Here is a 15,957-nt window from a genome sequence, read left to right on the forward strand (position 1 = left end):
TCACAGGGAAGTTTGTGGTACCAGTAGAAATTCAAGAAGGCAAATAGGCACTTGAAACTCTCAGAGTGGAAATATCAATTAAGTAGTCACCATGCAGGCTTATTATGGTTGTGTCTCTTTTTTTATTTTGAGATGTCTGATGCATAGCATGAAAGAACGGCCTCCTTAATGTGTTTTCACTTGCAGGCAATAACAAAGAATCATACAAGTTAGGTGGGCATGTTCATCTATCAATGGAAGCCTTTTCTTTCTTGTGTATTTACTAGTGTTATACTGGGGTTAGGTTTAAATTTCCCATGGGCCAGAGCACTACCGCTTTTCTTGGGTGACATTTCCTCGGTCTACCAGATATTACTATTAAGAAGTTTTTCTTGATATTTAGCTCAAATATTCCTTTTGTCCCTGAAAGCTGGGCACCAAGACAAGATGCATGGATAGTGGTTTAAAGAGGGCACAACTTTATTACCTTCACTTATTGGAGAACTATTAGGCCATAAAGTACAAGCCACCCCTCCACAACTGGTCCAATCCTATTGCTGGGACCTCACCCCTTCATTGGCATTATGATTAAAGGGATGTGAAAGACAGGATTCTCACCTCACTGTACCAAACATTAGGATCCCGGACCCGAGCTCCACTTTTTAGGAAATGCCTTCTCTGAGGTCCAACGCTGAGCCTGGTTTAGCAGGGAACCAACATTCCCCCCAACCACTCCAGGAACCTGCCGTGGACACTCACTTGGGTTTGGGTCGGGGTGTAAGGGTGGCAGCTTAGGCTGGAAGAATGTGATTGATAGGTCTTTTTTCAGATGACCAGGGCCAATGGCTTACCTCAGTGCCACTTGCCCACACACCTGCCACATGGAAACCCTCACAAAGGGGAGCACTTTATTCCCCTCTTAATTACCCTACTGACCAAGACAAAATCTTAGAGTGCATCTTTATGGAGCTTAGGTGCTAGTCCAGGTGCCACTGAACCAGGCTTGTACAAAGAGAAACCATGAGTTAGGTCAGTGATTCACCTGAAAGGTAGGCCACTCACCTTCAAATCCCTGCTCCAGATCAGGCAGAGTGAGGAATTCAACTGGTGTTCTAACACCATGTGCTAAAGGTTGTAAGGGAAGCAGGTGCTGCTACTTTCTCCCCCTACCCTGGCTGCTCTGCAGTGATGCCTTTAGCAACTAATTCCAGGAGACTGTAGTTCCCACAAGGCAATAAGCACCTAATTCCCTGAGGTGTGGGGCTTAGCTCACACCCCTCTTTCCTACTGTCAGGCTTAGGCTGGCCTTTGTGAATCTCATTTGTAGGTACCTAACTCTTCCCAGGCATTATATAGGGAGTTTGCACAGCTGATTCAGGGTTATGAATTTCACTACCAAGCAAGGCTCCTAAAAGTTAGACATTGCAATGATTAAGTCCCTTTTATGAATTTAGCCTTTAAAAAGACACTTTCTCTCTAATTCTTTAGTGCATTGTCTCTACTATTAATAATAATCATTTAGTGAAATGTCTTTAATAATCAATGATTGCCTGTTGCTCATTAATATTTATGCCTCACATTAATGAAATCTTACAAAAGGTGCTCTTCTCTCTTTCCAGTCCCCTCCACCACTGCCACAAACACTTTCGGTCCCTCTTTCTTCTTGGCTCCTCATTGGGAGGGAGAACAGAAGAGAAAAAGATGGAGGTGCACTTCTAAGATCTGCACAAACTAAGCGCCACCCATCTCAGTTGCCAAAATGCGCTGAGCTCTTTGAGTTTGGATTTCGAGTGCAGCTTTGAACATGCCCGTAAGCTCTGCCTTTCACTTGGCTTTGCCCTGAGCTGGCAGAAACAAAGAAGCAAAGGAGCTCAGCCAAATGCCATCCATGTATAGCAGGCCTGCACAACACGCGGCCCGCGAAGGCTCACTGTGTGGCCCACGACGGGGATTCAAAAGGCTCTGAGCTGTCCGCAGCAGTGGGGAGCCCAGAGCCCTTTAAATCCCAGCTGCGGCCGGGATTCATAGGGCTTTAGGCTGCCCGCAGTGGCGGGGAGCTCAGAGTCCTTTAAATCCCAGCCCTGGCAAGGATTCAAAAGGCTCTGAGTTGCCCGCAGCCGCAGGGAGCCCAGAGCCCTTTAAATCCCAGCCGCGGCAGGGATTCAAAAGGCTCTGAGCTGCCCGCAGCCGCCGGGAGCCCAGAGCTCTTTAAATCTCAGCCGCAGCCGGGATTTAAAAGGCTCTGAGCCCATTAAATTTCAGCCGCGGCTGGGAATCAAAGGGCTCTGATATGCCTGTAGTGGCGAGGAGCCCAGAGCCCTTTAAATCCCAGCTGAGGCCATGAATCAAAGGGCTCTGGGCTGCCTGCAGAGATTCCCAGTCGCAGCTGAGATTTAAAGGGCTCCCTGGCAGCTGCAGGCAGCCCAGAGCCCTTTGAATCCCAGCTCCAGTGGATGGGCTGGGGCTGGGATTTAAAAGGCTCAGGCTTTCCTCAGCAGCAGGAGCTCTGGGCCCTTTAAATCCCTGCCCCAGCCCCACAAAGCTCCAGTTTCCCCCAGCCACCCGAGCCCCGGGCCCTTTAATTTGCCCCTGACAGCTCCCAGCCACCTCTTCAGCTGGGAGCCCCTGATTGATTTAAAATCAAGTATCACCTCCCCACCCCCAACCTTCCTTTTTGGCCCACAGCTGTTTTGGTCGGGCGGCGCTGGGGAAGGAGGGTTTGTTTCTGCAGGGCTGGGCGGTGCTGGGGTGGGGTGTTTCCATGGACCGGGAGGTCTGGGGGGGGGGGAGTTTCCGGGGGGCTGGAGGGTGTCGGCCCTCAGCTGTTTTCTTTGGAATAATGTGGCCCTCGCCGCTTTACGAGTTGTGCAGGCCTGATGTATAGCATCAAAATGAAATGTTGCTCATAGACAGCCGTGAAGCTCTGAAACCCTCCCTCTCCTTTTTTATGTGAGGAATGAAACAGTTCTGCTACATTCAGCTAAGCCCCTTGCTGGTAACTTTAAACTATTATTCCAGGATCTCTGCTGACTCACTGCATCAAGTTGAAAACTACAGTATTGTTTCCACTAGTTAAAGTGGAAACAGCAGCAGAAACAGCAATATCATATTTAACTGAATATTTGTAATATTAAAGATGAACCTGATATCCAAAATTGGTTCAGACCATTATATAGAAAGGATATATGCTGCATCTGTTTGTAGGACACAGAAGTGTCAGACCACATGGAGTCAATTTAGCTAAGCCTGGCTGAAAGGGTCCACACTAAATACATCTATCTGCAGGATACATCATGAGCTCAGGATCTGCATTCAGATTAGGTCCCTGCCACCATGGATTGGGATAGTTAAAGTGCACATTATGATTTGAACTCAATTCAACTAAAAATTAAGTTACATCCAAAATAAATCAAAATTTATTTATTTATACATTTTTATTTTCAATACATAGTAACTTCATAACTTCAGTTCTTTTGCACACAGTAAGATAAATTATACTATTATATTTCACTGGCTTTTTTCTCCACCTCAATAACCTGCAAAAATTAAGCTCTCTTTATTACTCAGCAAAAGATCTCTGAGAATTCTTAACATGTGTTTTCATTAATATGACATGTATGTTTCAAAATGGGCTCCTACCCATGTGTGCAAGCTAAGCAAACATCCCTACTAATCATGTCAGAATTAAGTGGCACAGGCAAAATTACATGTCTTAGTGCAGTAGTATGCACAACAGAACTTTTTTATTTCTTTGTTTTTTTTGCTATTAGTATAGCTGAACAATATACAATAGCTGATGAAAATATGCCTCTGGAGATGCTTTAAAACTGCCTCTTGTCCACAGATGGTTAATTGCTTGTTGTCCATGTAAGTTGTGTAAATTTTTCAATGCTGAATATTTTCTCAGTAAAATCAATTTGTAGCACCTGCAAGTAGAGAAGAGGCCAAAGGAAGAAAATCGGTATGAGTCTATAATAACAAATCACAATGGAGGGGAGCGCAGCCCAGTCATTCTTAGGGATTTGGGGCTAGATCCACAAAGGGATTTAAGTGACCAAACTGCCACTTTAGGCACCAAAATCTAAATTTTAGTTCTTCAAAAAAAACTCTTCAGCTACCACGTAAGTCTGAAGTCCTCATGCACCTAGATTTCCACTGGTAAACTCCCCTCAGTGCCTACAATTTCATTAGTAAAGTGTTGTAGATATTTAAAAATCTGTCAGTCAGTATATGATGCCTCACTCTAGATGCCTGGCTCCCAGCTCATGTCTAAGTTCCAACAGGATTCTTAAACTAAGCATTTTCCTGCCTAACTCATTTGCACCCTTCATCTCTAAAGTCTCATTCTCATATTTTCTCCATCCAGTGACTCTTTATTATATACAGAGAGAGATTGGGAGAAAACCATGGGCCAATGGTTGGGGCACTCACTTGGGAGGGGTGAAGATCCAAAATTCAATTCCTTTCTCTATATAAAGCAGAGGAGGGAATCAAACCTGAGTCTCTCTCAGCTGAGGTAAGTGCCCAACCACTGGCTAAAAGTATGGGGGGCACCACTACTTCCTCCTCCTTTTTGGTGAAAAATGGCTATGGTAGCTAATTCCAGGAGAGAGTTCAAATCTGAGAATCCAAAGCAGAGGGCAGCACTTCCCTCCAACCTGAACTTAAAATACCTACCTCCCTTTTGTGGGGGAGGGGGAACCTAATTGCTCACCCTTCTCCTCAGCATTTCCTACGGGCTAGCTTAAGTGGCTCTACATTCAATTTGCTGGCTTTTGTAGATTCCGTTCTTCAGCACCTAACTCGCCCCATGCATTGTATAGGGAGCATGGATACCTAACTTGGGGCTAGAGCGTCCACTAGACTGCAGGGTGCCTAAATGTCAGGCATTGCAACATTGAGTCTCAGTCCCCTTTGTGGAACTAGTCCTTGGTCTATTGATATGTGTTTTCACCCAGGGGTACATAGAAGTTATGCCCATTTGGAGTTCATTGCAGGACCTTGGCCTAAAAGACATGACTGTATGTTGTGTAAAATACTTATAATGGAAGAGCCTAGGAAAGGATACAGTTTCCTAATGAACCAAAAAGGCTACGTTTTCAAAAGCATTTTTTTGTTTTAAAGTTTATATACTTCAAAATTACACAGGATAACTAATCATTTAAACAGATTTCCCATTGAACTGTCAGCATTAGTTATAAGGTGAGTGAGGTAATATCTTTTACTGGCGCAACCTCTATTGGTGAAAGAGACAAGCTTTCAGGTTATACAGAGCTCTTCTCTTGACCTGAAGAAGAGCTCTTTGTTGCTTGAAAACCTGTGTTTTTCACCAACAGCAGTTGTTCCAAGATCTTATCTGACTCACCTTCTCTCTCTAATATCCTGGAACCAACACAGCTACAACAACATTGCAAACAATATTAGTTATGGCTTAATATTCAGTTATAGACAGAAAACTAGGTATGCAATAGAAGTCTAATTGACTTTTCATTTTTAAGTAATAAGCAGTTTGGAAAATCAGTTAGGTTCAGAAGTTGTATCTCTTTCTCCTTAAGGTATTTTAATTAGAAAATTTATACATTTAGTGCACCACTCTATTCCAGGCTCCTGTACCACTGGCTATATTTAACCACACAGCAAGTAAAAACACCCCTGTTTGAAAAAGGTTGCCCTACTTGTGCAAAATTCTATTGTGTCTTATAAGGTTAAAGTTATGCAAGAGTGACAGCAGAAATGGGACAAGGAAAGGATAGTCATCCAAGTTCAAAGGTAGGTAGATGATCAAAGATTAAATACAAGAAAAGAAATGATTCTATTCAAGTTGAAGATAGGACACTGTAACCTAAATAAATGCTTAGCTTTAATTAAAACTCTTGGAAACTGCCTCTGCGCTGTGGTAAGTTCTCAAAGTCATGAGAACTTTATTTATTGCTTGAAATGTTATATGGGAAGAGAGTGAGAGAGATAGGTTATCCCTAAGGGAGAGGATATCTCTATTTTCATTTGAAAATGTCTCTAGTTATAAGAAAGTAGAGAGCAGGAAAGATTAGATCCATTTTAAATTAGTGTGTACAGAGGTGGCATGAAAATATTTCGTTTTCTAAAGGTAGTTCAAGAGATGGAAAGGGTAGAACCCTTAAAAGCATTTTCTCATGACTGATAGTAGCACAGGATGAACAGAAGGCAGCAAAGGCTGTCAGTGAAAATGAGAAAAGAAGGAGCTGAAAGAGAGCTTAGCTCAGTTGAGAGAGGTATTAGATTAAAGGAATCAAATGAAAACTTGTAGAGGAAGCAAGAGCAGCCTGGTATAAATAAAGAACAAAACATTCTGCCTAGCAGTCACTGCATAGAAAATGGGTTGGTGAATACTAGATCTAAACAAATGAACCTCAGGGTAATGAAATGGAATTCTACTTTCTTTTAATTGATCTCTAATATGAGGAAAAGTATTTTTAAAAGGAAAAACAAATAGCTTGGATTTATTTTGTCCCTACTTAAGGAAAACACTTAAGCATGTGTTAAAAATTAAACACGTGCTTAAAAAAAAAATTAAAGTGCTTTCCTGAATCAGAGCCTTAAATCAAGGATATCACTTGAACACAAATAAATCCAAATAGGAGATAGTTAACAACCCTGAATGTGTGTTTTAATATCTGAGCCTCTATAGGAATTGGAAGGGGGAGTAGATGAGAGCAGAGTGGCAGGAGCAGAAAGGATGTGAGACAGACTGAGAAGAGAGGCAGGAACAGTAGGTGGGGATGCAGGGAATCAGGAACCAGGATGGGGAAGTCCATAGGAGGAGATGGAGATAGAGTTCAGAGCTGGGGTGAATAGAAGTAGAGACACTATGGGCACAGAGGCAGACAACTTTATAACCACTAAAACACACTCCCCTACAGAACCTGGAATTGAACCTAGGATTCTTGAGTCGCTACGTTTCTTTGCTGTCAGCAAATAGCTGTGAAATCCACTGGCAAAGCATATGTATCACCGCCTCCTTAGTGACTGGTTGACAAAAGAGGACAAGAGCCTATTACTGCTACAAATACTCCGTGAGCTCAAATAATCTGTTGATCAAAAGGTCCAAGCCCTGCTGATGATCCAAATTATAGGCCATATGGTTTCACATAATGGATTTTCTGTTTTTCCAGTTTGTTTGTTTGCTTGCTTGAAATTCGTAAATTATATCCAAAGAACCACATTAACCTTTTCTTTATATAATATCACCCCAAAACCTTAAGGTTGCAAAGTTCAGCACAAAAAGTTAGGGAATGCCAGAATTAAGACTGCCTTAATTCAGCCCACTTGTACACATGCATTATGATATAGTTTGACTATTTGATCACACTGTTTTCCCCCACAGGACTCTGCCTCATTCAGTGCACAAAACGCACGGTGCTATTGGAATTAATCAAGGTTATACAGTGAGTGAGGCTATGGTCTGTAGACTCGCATCATTTGTTGCAGAATTGCAGAAGTTTGAAAGCATTTAGGCAGGAGACTGCAAGAAGGGAAAGGATGGTTCCATGGTTAAGGTAGCTGCATGTCATCCTGGAAAACGGATTCCATCCCTTTCTCACGTGCCGAATTTCTGTGTGATGCTGGTCACCACCTAAACAAACATTTTCAGCGAGCCACTAAATGTGTATTCCTCCATTTTTGGGATATCCCGTGTGAGATACCTGGGGCCAGATTTGGAGAAGTGCTGGGCTCTCACAACTGCAACTCCCATCCTGAGGAATTGGAGTCTATCCCTCTCTGCCACCAAATTTGTGTGTGATGCTGGGCCCTCAAATACCATGGTGACAGCACCACAGAAATGCCATGAGGAAATAAACAATTTTGCATTCAGTTCAGAGTTTGGATGGTGTGCATTAAATAGGCCTGAGGGCACACACTCAATATGGAGGATTAAAGAGAAACACTGAATAACTAACCATTCAGTGAATGAGGCAGGGGTCCTGAAGAAAACCAGTATGTGATTCTGTAATTAAAGGCTGTATCATAATGCAAATAAAAATAGGGTCGAATTAAGGTTGTGGTATCAGCCTTAATTCTGGCATTTCTGTTAACTTTCTTTTAATGTAGTGTTTTTGAGATGTAATTCATTATGTAAGCCTTGACGCTATGCTTAGGAGTGTGCACAATGAAAACCGACAGTTCCTGCCTGGAAGAGCTTATTTGCATTGCCTAGGCATAACAGAGAGGTTTAACAATGCAGTTTCAATCTAAAATTAGTATCTTTATGTCTTGGGTTTATATCCATCACTTTACATTATTGGAATATACATTAAGATGCATAAATTGAGAATATGCAGAAATGCATAGACTAAAAAGAACGGGTTTATTATAACAGTACTTGAGAATATATTGTAACCAAAACCTTTAATTTTTTCACCTACCTGATTTCCTTGGTTACTGGTGAAGTTAGTAATCGTATGTGTCTGTCCATCATAAGTGACAGTAACACCTGTAATCTGTTGGTTTCCTATTCCCCAGATGTTCATATAGCCAAATTTCAATGGATTTGTGTTAGTTAGGAAGTTGTTATGCACCACACTCATAATAACGGTACTCTGAAAAAATTGACAAAAATAGAGGAGAATAATCAAATGTAGTAATATCAAAACAGTAACACATATCATCTTCCAAATAGAGTAATGTACAGCAATTTAATTCAAGCATCCAGGGACCATGGGCAAAATTCACACCTTCTGCAATTTCACTGCCAATAGAATAGGATCTACTAATTTCATTTCTGATTTGGCCCTCAAGTTCTCTGTAGCACAAACCCTTATTTAAGCTGCAGAAACAGGAGTTGACAGATATGTTCACAATCCCATAATTAATTCCTAATGCTTATTTCTACTTATTTTCTTGGCTAATGGCAGAATTAAAAAAGGAATTGAGCATCTCAGCCATGAGAGTCATCTCCATTCCATCCTCTTCTTACTCTTCTTCCCTTACCATCTGGATAATTTTTCACTAGTTGCTTTAATAAAGTGGAAGGTTGCCATCAAGTCTTCCTTTATTCATTGGTTTTATGAAGTGTGATCATCACATGTAAAACATTTTTTTGTATTTAGGTGATAAAAATACCTTACAGGAGATGCAGCCTTTTTATTTCATTGTTCCAGGCATATTACAAAAGTATTGTTTCTGCTGCAGTTTGCAAAAACTTCACATTCACCATATTTCTGTTGTTTTCATGACCCCAAGGAAGTTTAAGACAGGAGACAGGCATGGTATTATCCTCGGCAATTCTCCTTGTCCTTTAACTGACTTTGATAGCTGTATTCTTAAGTGGTTGAATTTCAAGACCAGGAGATATTGTGCAAGTTCCTCATTGGGATCACTCCGAGTCTCATAAGGCAACTAAAGCAGAAGTCTGAGGGAGGGCTAGGGAGCATTTATCCTATCACACCTTGGCGTCATTGTGTTTGAACAAAAGGAACATAAAATATTTGTTTCCTAACAGGACAGTTCCTCCCAAGACTGAGCTGCTCTTTCTGAAGGTTATAATCCAAACTTCCCAGAACAGATCACAAGATAATTGATGTATTCAAGTCACCACAGCCCGGCAAAATTCACTGCAGGGTACTTAAGAAACTAACTGAAGCAATCTTGGAAACCTTAGCAAATATTTCTGAGAACTCATGGAGGATGACTGAGGTCCCAGAGGACAGGAGAAGGAAAAATGTAGTATTTATCTTTTAAAAAGGGAACAAGGAGGACCTGGAGAATTTTAGACCAGTCAGCCTAACCTCAATACCAGTCAAGAAAAAATCATGCCAAACCAACGCAATTTCAGTTTTTGATGGAATTGCTGGTCTCATGGATGGAGAGAAGCAGTAGAAGTAATATACTTTGATTATAATAAGGCTTTTGACACAGTCCCCTATGACAGTCTCTCAAGAAAGCTACGGAAATGCAGTCTAGCTGAAACACTAGTGTAAGTGCAAAACTTGTTGAAAGTAGTCATATTCAAAGAGTAGTCATCAACGGTTTGTTGTTGAACTGGGAGGATGCATCTAGTGAGGTCCTACATGGGACCAGCACTATTCAACATTTTCATTAATGACTTAGATAAATGTAGTGGAGAGTATGCTTATAAAATCTGCAGATGACACCAAGCTTGGAAGGGTTGAAAGTATTCTTGATGACAGGATTAGGATTTAAGGTGAGCTTGACAAATTGTATAGTGGATCTGAATTTAACAGGATGAAATTCAATGAAGATAAGTGCAAAGTACTCTATTTAAGAAGGGGAAAAATCAGTCTCACAAATATAAAATGGGGAATAACTAGCTAGGCAGTAGTACTGGTGAAAACGATCTGCGGGTAACAGTGGATCACAAGTTGAATATGAACCAACAGCGTGACCTAGTTGCGAAAAGCCTAAATCATTCTGTGGCGTATGAACAGAAGGTGATTGTACTGCTCTACTTGGCACTGGTGAGGCCTCAGTTGTGTACAGTTTCTGGGGTGCCACGTTTTAAGATGTGGACAAACTGGAGGGAGTCCAGAGGAGAGCAACGAAAATGATAAAAGTTTTAGAAAAGCTGAACTATGAGGAAAGGTTAAAAACCCCCTAGGCTTATTTAATCTTGAGAAAAGATGATGGAGGGGAAGCCTGATAACGGTCTTCAAGTATGTTAAAGGCTGTTATAAAGAGTACAGTGATAAGTGTTCTCCATGCCCACTGAAAGTAGGACAAGTAGTAATGAGTTTAATCTGCAGCAAGAGAGAGGTTGGGTAGATATTGGGAAAATGAGTCTAATACAAGTACTGGAATAGGCTTCTACAGGAGGCTGTGGAATCTGCATTTGTGGAGGTTTTTAAGAACAGGTTAGATAAACACCTGTCAGGGATGGCTTAGGTAAATTTGGTCCTGCCTCAGCATGGGAGGCTGGACGGGATGACCTCTTGTCCCTTCCAGTCCTACATTTCTATGATATAATTAACATTCGGGAATGTTGCAATGAATGGTGGAGATATAATGGGACACAGTTGAATGGGGAAAAAAGAATGATTGAAGTTAGAATTTTAAACAACACTATTGAGTCTTGAAAAATTTTCTTTGGGAGGTAAAAAAAGAACTTAAAAATGACAACATATATATAAATACACACCTGGTTTGCGGCAAATGTTGCTAAGAAATAATTACCATTTTCATATGTGTCTATAAAAGAAGAAAAAAATCAGTAGAATGAAATCTATTCTACTACCAAAAAAAGATAAATTAACAATAATGCACCCAATTTTTACAGAACCAATACCTTTCCCAAATTTTTCTTTGCTGTTTTCAGTTTAAACATTACAATCAAATGATCACATAACACCTGTTTCTGTTCTCATATTTCTATAAATAACATATTTCATTAGTGTTATGCAGTTAGTGTACAAATTTCTTCCAAGGTTGAACTATTGTATTTCAGCTGACAGACCTAGAATTCTGCACAAATTTTCAAAATAAACTTGTTTGTAGATTTTTAAATAAGGAAATAATTACAACTAACTGCTTTTAGGGATATTTGACAGTTAATTATTTCAAATTAAATTAGAGGATCCTCATGGTCCACTAAGTAAAAGTCATGTACAAATATAGGAAATAACTCAGAGATGGGTGGATAGCTCCTTGCACTCATCTGCCTTAGGCATCTGTGCAGGGCTGGGTACAAACTAGTCCTAGGTTTTTAAACCAAATCTAAGCAATATACTCTTGGCCCTGCACCCCCATCTGTGAACAGTTGGTATATGGATAATGCAAAGAGTAGAAAGGAGCACACTGTGTTCTCAGACCATTTGGAGGCAGCAAATAGCCTGGAGGCTGTTCCAACTGGTGCACGTTAGGAACAGCCAAGAATCACCCTCTGGAAGGAGGGAGCAGAAAGCCACCTGTACTCCCACCTTCAGACAGCTCTGAGGAGATGGCCCCTAATATTTCAAACATCTTAATTTAAAAATTTTAACTGTTTAAAACAGTTTGGTCTTGATCCTGTTTTACCTGTATGCTGTCACTTGCAGGAGAGGAGCGAATCTTTGATATTATACCAAAAGTGATCACACTTACCAATGCTTACTCCATCATCCCAGTAAAGCTGACCTTGAGCGACCTCGTTATCATCCAAAGCAACAGTAAGTCCCATAAAGTTTTGTCGGCTACAAAAATAAAAAAGGAAGCCAGAAATCACATTCCTTTTCTTCCTTTCACTGCAGTCACAGCTGTACAGATTGTGACAATTGGAAGTTGACTTCTGGATTCCCTGACACACACTCACAGATATATGCTCGATTCTCAGTGTCAATATAGTTTTCCATTACATCATCAGACTGAGCAGACATTGTGTACTTTACAAGAAATAGCAATTTGATTCTTATTTAGGATTAATTCTTATCAACTCCTGTTCATCTGAGTAATCTTATACATGTGAGTAAACTCAGTGGGTTCCTCATGAATATCAACATTATTCACTCAAGAGATGCAAGACCATTGCCATAATTTCCAAGCTCAAAATTATGGGGAAAGACAATAAAGAAAAAAAAGTGGAAGCTCATGCAGCCTTTGTTCTGCATGCACAACTCCCACACATATCAGTGGGGTTTACATGGTTGGCAGCAGGGGAGTGCTAGGTGTGTCCTTTAAAAAGAAAAAGATATTCTAAAATAAGGAAACATACAAATATGTTTTTCTTACTGTATTATTGCTAATAAGGGTCCTACAGAGGATAGAAATCTCATCCATTTCACTGAGGTCTCAGAAGCTGAGTAAATAAACCTCACTCACTTCGCAAGCTACAAATTAACAGATCAGTTCAAATTTCCATGTAGACAATTGTTAAGATTGGGTAGAAGATTAGCATTGTTTTTCAAAAATTACTGTCAAATTGTTTTAGAGGAAACACTCCAATTTATTTCTTTTACCTTTGATTGGTATTAAGACCAGGTTCTTGCCAGGGGATGATGTAACCGCCCCGGATATGAAGATTGATATGCTCAAGAGGTGCTGGCAATGTCTGAAATTGTCCCCTTACTTCAAGAGATTTTCCCTAGAAGAGAAGAATTTTTTTTGAGTCGGAAGGCATAAAAAATTGTGTTGAATGCAATTTTGCTTACAAATGTACAAGTAGTGATGCACATACGCATAATTTTATACAATTAACTCACAGAAACATTAACTGAAATCCATAAATATGGCCATTTCAAATCCATCTGTGATGCAATATTAATAAACTGTGCTATAACTTTAAGTAAATATTTGGTTCATGTGCTACATCATAAGGAGCGCTATACCTTGGCTACACTTCAGGGATGACAATTCAGCCACAGGACAAAGAGGAGGTACGCTTTGTGTCTGATATGCCAGGTGCATGAGCTAGCTGTTATCATGCAATGTGCATACATGCACACGTCTCATTGTCTCAATGCTAGTTAATCAGGCAAAGTAATGAAGAAACTCAAAATAAAATGATTTGTTAATCAGGGAAAACCAGACAGTCACTCCGAAACACCTCTGCTTCTCTATATACTGGCATTTCCATATATTCAGCAGTTCCATTTTAAAATGGTGACAGCAGAACTGGTTGCACGCCAAAACAAAACTTTATTTGATGAATCACAGTTTTCTATTAAAAATGGCAACTATTGACAAATAATATTTGATCAGTCCTATCTGATCACAATTATTTGACCCTTTCCTAAGTTTTGGGTGCTCAGTTAGAGTTTAGGATCTTTTAAAAATAACTGGACTATAATATTAAGGCCTGACCATGCAAGCTGCTGAGTGCATTCTGAGAGGCTTTGATGTCAATGGGAATTAAAGGTGCACAGTATCTCAAAGGAGGTGCTCAGCACCTTCTAGGATCCAATTCTTTTAAAAGGTCTATTGTACAGAGAACAATCTTAAGTTGCTTACCGTGTAATAATCATACCAGCGTGCACTGGGTATATAAGCATTCACTTCTGTGGCTCCCTGGAATGTGAAAGCACACTTATAATAAGAATTAAAACTTAAATCAATGTTTATATACACTTCCTTTTAAATGTTCATTCCATAAAGAACATAAATCTGGAAATGCTTACTTCATCCAATACAGGGCTAATCAGCAGTGCTGGGCCCCACAAAAACTGTTTGTATACATCCCATGTATTTTTGTCTTCCACAAACCTAAAAGAATGAAAACATTGTCAATCATGGCTTAATCTTTTCAGTCTTATTTTTAATTCTGAGCACACACTCAGGTTAATGCCGCCAATCAATTCCACTTGCCAGGAGGCCCCATACAGAAGTGAAACACCACCATTTTTCTATGTGGTTAAAGTTACTGACGTGCCTTTGAAAGAGCACCATTAGCTGGACAAGCTCCCTTTTTTCAGCTCATGCCACCTAGATTGCACTTCCCTACAGGAAGGGACAGATTGCCTGCTTTTGTGTCCCCGATTAGTCAGAGGTGGGGAAGGGCCAGTCAGAAGAGAGAAGGACAAAGGACTATGGAAAGGGGTTATACCCATAGTCTCATGTAGGTCATAGGGAAAAAGCGTAGGTGAGGTTTATGATTGGGCAAAGACTGAACTCCTGCTTCATAACAATTCAGTCATTGTGTATCAATGTTGCTGTCAAACACTTAATACTTACTCGAAAAGCAGAGGACGTGTTACAGTGCTACCAAGAACATGGGATTCATGCATTAAAGTGTAGAGATAAGGTAACAGCGTGTATCTTGTATTGAGTATATCTCTGGAAATATTTTCAAACTTTTCATCAAAGGAAACAGGACCTTGCCTCTAAAAATAAAGATAAAACAGGGTTACTATTTGTATTGTAAAATCTCACTTGTATCCTCCTTTCTGCCATTGGGAAATGCATGTGGGCATCCAATAGAAGAATTTGACTTTGTTGACTCAAATTCAAACAAAAAGTTTTAGGCATTTAGAAACCGGCACATTTAGAGAACTCCAATAAACTGAAAGTAAAGCATGCATTTTTGTGGGTCCAAATCAAGTGCAAATGAAACTGGTTGTAGCTGAAGAAGCTGCTATGCTGGCTTCCTGGGAAGTGAAATCTGCTCCCTTCCAGACAGCCAAACGGAAGGCATGATACTGTGGTAATGGACACTGTAATTTAGGTTCTGATCCAAGCCCCAATGAAGTCAATGGGATTGTTTCCATTGATTTCCATGGATGCTCAATCAGGACCTAGTTTAGGGTTCTCGTTATTACAGAGCACTACCTTGGGAAGGAACTGCAGCTAATGCTATTGGAATTGACTAATCTCAGTGCCATATAAGTTACAGAGAACCGTCAACTCACCTGAGTTCCTATCACATTATGATTTCTAGAATAGGTGTAAAATGATCCAAGCTGCATCCACCGGGCACACATTTCATATGTTGTATCATTGAAGAAGCCACAGATATCTGCTCCAATCTAAAAGCATTTAAAAGGTAATTCGATCTGAATACTGTAGATTACTAGAATGGTATAAAAACCTTTACAATAGGAATTTAAACTAATAACTTACATAGGAAATTCCAAAGAGGCCAAACTCCATTATACCTGCCAAAAAACCAAAAATAAATAAATAAGACAAACTTTTCACTTGCATCTTTCTCTGTCAGGCCAAATGAGGAGGGATTCTTACCAGGGGAAGTGGGATTCACTACAGACAGGGATACTGCCTTGGTCCCACTTTCCCATGATATAAAACTGTAAAATGGCACAGTTCTACTTTCTTGCTGTGATGTCATCCAAACTTACTCTATCACTGAGAGTGGAATTTCTTGGTAGTTTGCACGACAACCCAACATAAACTTCAGCCTCAGCGCTTACAGCTTGAATGGATCTAGGGTTTTCCCTATAGGTCTTATCCCTCTTTGCTTCTAGATCCATATACCTGAGAAAGCTCCATAGACTGGAGTTTACATTCCTACACTGAAGCTAATCAGACACTGAATACAACCTTACAGTCATTCAGCACAAA

General features: G+C 40.3%; 1 protein-coding gene across 1 annotated transcript in view; it reads right to left on the bottom strand.

Moving 5' to 3' along the window:
• Window positions 1-3,384: 3,384 nt before the first annotated feature.
• The window catches only part of LOC127057242 (probable maltase-glucoamylase 2), a 49,321-nt gene continuing 36,748 nt past the window's right edge, over window positions 3,385-15,957 (bottom strand). Inside the window, exons 2-11 of the mRNA XM_050966112.1 lie at window positions 15,499-15,533; window positions 15,288-15,404; window positions 14,614-14,762; window positions 14,061-14,145; window positions 13,894-13,950; window positions 12,903-13,027; window positions 12,052-12,140; window positions 11,111-11,160; window positions 8,382-8,555; window positions 3,385-3,905 (exon numbers count right to left, since the gene is read on the bottom strand). Coding sequence (XP_050822069.1) covers window positions 3,828-3,905; window positions 8,382-8,555; window positions 11,111-11,160; window positions 12,052-12,140; window positions 12,903-13,027; window positions 13,894-13,950; window positions 14,061-14,145; window positions 14,614-14,762; window positions 15,288-15,404; window positions 15,499-15,528 — 954 coding nt within the window. The 5' untranslated portion in view covers window positions 15,529-15,533 and the 3' untranslated portion in view covers window positions 3,385-3,827. The remainder of the gene's footprint in view (window positions 3,906-8,381; window positions 8,556-11,110; window positions 11,161-12,051; window positions 12,141-12,902; window positions 13,028-13,893; window positions 13,951-14,060; window positions 14,146-14,613; window positions 14,763-15,287; window positions 15,405-15,498; window positions 15,534-15,957) is intronic.

The sequence above is a fragment of the Gopherus flavomarginatus genome, chromosome 8 (genome assembly GCF_025201925.1).
Source record: "Gopherus flavomarginatus isolate rGopFla2 chromosome 8, rGopFla2.mat.asm, whole genome shotgun sequence".
NCBI lineage: Eukaryota > Metazoa > Chordata > Testudines > Testudinidae > Gopherus > Gopherus flavomarginatus.